This window comes from Mercenaria mercenaria, chromosome 4, assembly GCF_021730395.1.
Source record: "Mercenaria mercenaria strain notata chromosome 4, MADL_Memer_1, whole genome shotgun sequence".
In the NCBI taxonomy this organism is placed as follows: Eukaryota; Metazoa; Mollusca; class Bivalvia; order Venerida; family Veneridae; genus Mercenaria; species Mercenaria mercenaria.
The window spans coordinates 74582527-74589380 of NC_069364.1; the positions used below are offsets into that span (position 1 = coordinate 74582527).

Below are 6854 nucleotides of genomic sequence, written 5' to 3' on the forward strand. Positions count from 1 at the left end.
CTTTGGTCACGTAAGAGGGCGCATATGTATCAGGCAGCCGGTTAGTCTGTCGGTAGCGCACTCGCCTTGTAAGCGAGGCGTCACGGGTTCGAGCCCCAGACTGACTGTACATTTTTCTCACATGGTGACATTCGACGCTATTTTGATGGATCAGCCAAATGCTTGTTGAAACGAGCCGTCTGATTGGTTCAAATAAAAATAGATTTGCGAAAAAAAAATAGCAATATCGGATGTTTCGATTTATGGAAGGTCGTAAACGCGATAATGTTATAATGAAAGTCTATGGGAAAACAACTTGACAGATGTTTCTAACCATAAACGGACTTCGTCAAAACAGCGGCCTGTTATCATTATGCAGCGTTGTCTTAACTTTGGCGCCTTTCCTTTTGTTGTTCATACAAAATGAACGTGATAATTTTCAATGGAAAAGGAAAGGGAAGGGCGAATGCAAATATTGTAAAATAAGCGTATGTTTGTCTGTCGTTATTACTATGCACCTAAACACGAGTCACAAAAATAAAAGTTTGTATTGTATACTTCATATCATTCCTATATATAAAATCGCACAGTAGTTCTCTTTTTCCAAACCAAAGCTCCTTCAAGTCTTTGTACAATATAAAGATTGCGTTTCTTGCACTTGCTGCGTGAAACAGACTAACGACTATTACATCACTAAAATTTAAACGTATTGCCAAGCTTCACCATGACAATGTGCTATGTTTTGTCCAACGTTCGGTCAATTTAAACGTCTGCTAAAATCTCACGAAACCCATCTAAGACGAATCTTTTAATCGAACTAATAAATTGTTACGTGCAAATTACATACACGTAGAATAGCCAATTTCAAATGGGTCAGTCGACAGAGTACGAGCAAATTGTGTATCAAAAGTGAATCGAATTACATATATGTAATCCTGAATTCATTTTATCACCTTTATTCAACTCCGTGAAACTGATATCATATCAAGAGGTGATATCTGAACAGTCAGTTAATTGATAGATCAAATATTAACATAATTATAGTATGATGGTCTGTTGGTGGACCATCGTAAGATACGTATTTAGATTACAAGTTTTTACCAAATTAAGGGAGTAAAATTGTAGAAATGGACACAGGAAAAGAACTTTCTATGGTAAAAGGCACTGGAAAGGAACTGGAATTACAGTGTGACTTTGGAGATGAGAAAGGTCTTGCAGATTTGACGCTGAATGTAGAGGGTAAAACAATTCCTGTGATGAAAGGAATATTATGCATAGCGTCGCCAGTACTGTATACCTTACTAGAATCTAAGACAGAACTTGACATGCCGGAGAAGAAATATGACGATGTTGTGGAGTTTCTGCTTTGCATATATCCTGACAAATTGAAGAAAATCACAGGTATTATATTTCATTACATTACATTACATTACATTACATTACAAGCATATACAGGTAACAACATAGTAATCCCATGCCAAAACAAAGTATGTCAAGTCCAATAAAGGCAATATATTTAGAGGCACAATCGGTGCATACGATAAATACATGTGAACAAATTTTTCACGTAAAACCTTTTATACTTTTTATATACATTGCTCGGTACATAATCATTATCTAAATGAGTTATTCATTATCAGTGCCCGTAAGTGTGGTCATAGCAAATAATCATTATCTAGATGACTTGGTTATTATGTGTGTCTGTAAGGGTGTACATGATTATCTAGACGGGTTGATTATTATCTATATATATGTAGTGGCTGTTATCAAAATAATAAGGTTTACAAGTTCAAACTTCTTTAGGAAAACAATATGTTTAATCTAGTTTCCTTCTATAGAGGGATTTACACATGGGATCTAATAATGTAGATACAGAAGACAAGCAAGTTAGGCAAAATTTATCGAAAAGAAATATGATAGAAAGTAAAGACACTCTCGATCTATTTATCACTTTTGAATAATCATTTCGCCGACGCAGGAAGAAAAGAGCCTAAGTGAAAAACATCGAAAGTGTTCCTATGTATTTGGTTGCTTTTAAATACTGACAGTACAGATTGCCACATGCCAGATTTGTAAGCTCAAGTTATAGTCCTTTGCGTGCATTTTTTTTAAAATGTATTGGCCGTAACAAGCCGTAAAGAACGTCTGGAGCGTCGATTTCACTTCTAAAGGAGACCAATTTAATGTTTCATTTTTATCTGCATTGTAAATTCATACTTGTTATTACGGAATGGAAACTCGTACTCGTTATTCCAGATTGTAAATTCGTACTTGTAATTACAAAGTGTAAATTCGTATTCGTTATTACATGTATAAATTACATGTATGCTTTAACTCATTAAAAGCGCGAGTACGCTTACTAGTATTGATATATGAATATTTAGCATGAAATATTTCTTTTAAAATATTTACTAGATATAAGTTTAACATGTAGATTTAGTTGTGTCAATAACCAACTAAGGTCATGTCATTTCCAAAGTTATTATTAAACGTTCGATCAGCAGCAAATCCTCTTAAGCATCATAGACATAAAAGAAGCATACTAAAAACATTTTAATGTATTTTTGTGTGTGTGTTTGTGTTATTTACTTTGACGCAATGAATACAAAGAATGACTGTGATGCTTTTAGCACTACAATATTTTAGTTTTTACCGAGTTAAAGCTAGTTTCTGCTTGAAAGAGCCAGTTTCTACATATCGTAGACTAAATTACAAGCCGAATGTATAATATTTTTACACTTTAGATATAAATTTTCAGATAACAACGTTTACCAGGTTTTGCCATTTGCAAGCGAATATCAAGTTCAAAAACTGAGAAAGCGAAGTGGAAAAGTTCTTCTTCAAAAAGTCAGACAACAGCATATAAAAGACGCTCTAGAACTATACCGACATATACACCTTGCTGAATTATACGGGCTGGATGAGCTGAAACAGACATGTATCTCTGCTGCGTCAGACCTTAAAATAGACGAATTATTAGGAGCGAGAAAGATGCATGCAATTTCTGTTGAGAGTGATCTAAAGGTAAAGGAGCTACTGATAAAGAAGCATGAACTAGACAGAGCTGATGACCTACAGCTTGATATGATTTCACAACAGCCAGCCAAACAGAACCAACAAAGCACCACTGTAAATCCAGATAAGTATTTTCACGACTTCCTGTGGAATAAGATGTCATATCCATCTACTCCTGCAGAATGTTTGCGGTCTGTGAGACTGTGGAAACGGTATTTTCCACACAATGACAGGTCAGCTTTAATAACGAAATTAAGACAAATGAACGTGAATGACAGTCCAGAGCTTCAAGAAGAATTTCAATTGCTTCCCGAAGAAATAAAACAAGCTTTACTGTGATCATCACTTACCTTTTAAACATTTAACTAGTTTCAGCTTAATTAAGTTACTTTTAAAAGAACTAATTAAACCGCATTTAATGTTTACAAAAAGGTCACTCATTAGATAAATCTCTATTTGTCTCCACTTTGTTTTCAAATGATGCATAACGAATACTGAAAAACGTAAAAATTCAGACAGATTGACATTGCTCATGACGTTCAGCATAACCCTAACTGTCTGTGGTCATATATCATTATCATTTTGTCTAAATGATAATGATATATGACCATCTTGTAAAATGTACATAAATAGGAAAGAAGCATTTGGTATATTTAATCATTTAAATTGCCTCCGCCATCTACATTAGAAGATATCCCTAGACTATAGTACGCACTCAAGTTTTACTTAACTTCCAATTTATAAAAGCGTGTTCCATGCAGTACGCTGAGAAAACTTCTGACCGGCCATTCTCAGATCTTTGTTTGTCGAGGGAAAACTAATGAGTATTGTTATGTACATTTCATTGCCCATTATGCTTCGTTTTATTATTTTTTATCTATTTTGAATGTTGATGACTCATTGTTTACTGTAAAGCCTGTCCTATTTTTTGAGACATTCTTGTTTAAAACATTATCTACATTCTATGGTTTTCTAGGAGGTTCCACCACAAATGCTGATAAACTGGGTGTTAGCATTACTTTAAAGTCTGTTTTTTTTCTGGGTTTTCCAGAATCTTCATTTTTTATTTTTGGTAAAGTGCTAAATCTTCCAGGATGCTGTTTATAGGAAGCTGTCTTAGAAATAGAAGAGAAGCTATTGTAAGATCTTATAGACAAATTAATAACAAAATTTTACCAGTATGAACATCTTGGCTTTAAAGAGTGTATAATGTACTAAATTCAGGTTAGATTCTGTTGACCAGGATAGGATTTGGTTCATTCTTGAATATTAGAATTGGACCATGTTTACTACTAGTTGACACTTTCAAAGTATCTTAGTTATTACTTTTCAAAATAAACTTTGTTAATGTTAATAGTTTGTTTTTATGTTACCTTTAGTATGTAAGCAATAAACTGTTGTTATAATTAGATGTTGAAGTAGTCAACAGTTACTTTCATAAAGTCTTTAAATACAACAGAGCATTAGAGAAACTTTTGAGCAGATCAAATTTAATAATTTGTTTAATTATCAACCTGCGCTCTTCGTGTTATCCTACCAGACGAAATCTACTTCAGAAGAGTACAGTACCCCAGGTCCCATGTTCACAAAACAATTTCAGTCTCAACTAACTTTGATAATGAAACTTTATTTCTTATTTTTATCTAAACTGAATGTATAAAATTTACTATTAAGTTTATGACTATTTTCAAATTACTGTTCAGAAATGAGGTCAGTCTCAGTTTGAATTTTATCTTGAAGTTCTGGTAAAAGTGGATATAAAAGTTTCAGTCTCAAACTCAGTTGAGACCGAAAAATGTTTTGTGAACAGGTACTGATGTAATAACCCTAATATACGTGTGAATTTCGGGTTCTGATGCTTAACGAAGTCGCTGCAATAGTTTTAACACTTGCTGCGTGGACGGATGCTTTTGCTGTATCAAGGACACACAGTGCTGAAAAGGTATTACTATACTTCTATTCAGTGAGTCTTTTTAAATATTTCACCACAGAACAATACTTGAATTTGCAGATTGATAAAGAGATTCTGGTGGAAATAACGTAAAGTATGTCAAATTAATTTTCAATACATTCCATACATGTAATTTGCATCGGCTAATCTGACAGTTTGTGTTTGTTTTTCGTTGTTTTTTTATTCATATCTAAAACTTTGATTTACTATAGTATTAGACACAGATTTTTTTTTCTGTGATTAGAAATACATAAGAATATTGTTGATAAGAAAAGCTGGAAAGACCGAAATCTGTTCAACTTAAATTTTAGTAGCAAACAAGATTCGGGTACACATGTACGTATTTTACAATATATCTGTGGTAAAACACGTATATTTTTAAGGTAAATGACATACTGTATATCATTTGGATTCTGGCTTGCAAGTGTCAAGCTGATTTCCTAGGAACGCCGTCTGTTTGTTACAATGCGACGAGTTTATGTACATCGACATAATACATACCATCGACTTGTTGTGAACTTGTACAATAATTGCAAGGTTTAAGACTTCTCCGATTAGGCCGCATTTTTAATTTGTTTTAAGTTTTGCCCCAAACGCAATTGAAATAAAAATCTTTCTTGTATCTGTAACAGTTTCTACGAAAGCGCGTTAGTCTCGAAATTTTCTTAAGGAAAATGCGACTGACGGAATCTTTGTCAAGTGATTAAATGCATAGATGCATAGTGTGATGAAGTTTGCTTTAGAAATGTACCTCTTGTGAACTTATTTTTCAAAAAGCTTGTGTAATAAATTGAAACCTTTTACAAGTTTGGCGCCTCTACGCAAAGTGGACTCCAACATTAAAATACCACGAAAATGCATTGATACCAGCGCAAGAAGACTTGAGAGAATATATTTCTGTACATACGTTCATCCTTCGTGTACGTGTGTGTCTATTTGTGTGTACATGACTATATACACAACTGAAAAATTAATGTAATAATGAAAAACACAGGTGAGAACATCCGTGAGGAAGTACTAGAGCTGGGATTCGCTTTCGAACGGTTAGCGACAAAACGGCCACTGCGGAGTTTAAAGCGGTTTGCTAAAGTTCATATGTTGGATCTTTGTAATAAGCTATTTCAGATATCTCTTATCTGAACAGAACATTGGTGTCCCTGAAAAAAGCAATATCCATTTTCTAAGTTGATTACTGTTTCATCAATTTAACTTTTTGCTTACTCCGCCCACATTTGCCAAAAGTATATTCTGACGTTTACATTGGCTTCTTCACAAACAAATACATTTAAACTAAGCAGAATTTTAATTAAATCAAATGTTGGGGCGGAAAAACTGTATCATACATTTACACAATCATGCAGTCAATTTATAATCAAACATTTATACAAAAATACACATATCAGAATAACTTAAACTTTCTTCGACAAACACGTCTCAAATTATAGAATTTAAAAGCATAATATACAAAAATTGTAAATATAACAGTAGTAACTATGTTATAAAAGAAGTCTAGAATTTGTTGTCACAATCCCCGCATTGATGCTCACCAGAATTTACATTAAAATTACATATGTAACAATACCTGCATGTATATAACAGAAAAGTTTCAATCATTTGTAACTGCACAAGTTGGATAAGGTTATCCTTCTTGTTTCATCACATTGTAATATCAAACGATAACAAACTTTCGGGCTTTAAATTTCAAACCCTTTGCGACATATTTCATGAAAAATCTACCTCTTGCAAACCTGGCGCAAAAACACAACAATTCCGGTAGTAAATCTGTAATGTATATAGGACAGTTTCCTTTTTTTCATTTATACACTAGTAATCCTATATGATATTTGCATTTGTTTTCAAAAGATAGAATTTGAATTTCTTAATACATCATGATAGTCGATAGATTTTG

The 6854-nt window shown here is 33.3% G+C and overlaps 1 protein-coding gene across 1 annotated transcript; it reads left to right on the forward strand.

Moving 5' to 3' along the window:
* The first annotated feature begins 984 nt into the window (after nt 1–984).
* Nucleotides 985–4348, forward strand: LOC123553500 (uncharacterized). The gene is made up of 2 exons (XM_045343199.2): nt 985–1380; nt 2738–4348. The coding sequence occupies exons 1-2, from the start codon at nt 1107–1109 to the stop codon at nt 3331–3333; spliced, it is 870 nt and encodes a 289-aa protein (XP_045199134.2). The 5' UTR covers nt 985–1106; the 3' UTR covers nt 3334–4348.
* The last annotated feature ends 2506 nt before the right edge of the window (nt 4349–6854 follow it).

Coding starts and splice junctions, on each gene's coding strand:
- LOC123553500 (XM_045343199.2), top strand. CDS start 1,107: ATGGACACAGGAAAAGAACTTTCTATGGTAAAAGGCACTGGAAAGGAA. Junction 1,381..2,737: donor CAAATTGAAGAAAATCACAG/GTATTATATTTC, acceptor ATAAATTTTCAG/ATAACAACGTTTACCAGGTT.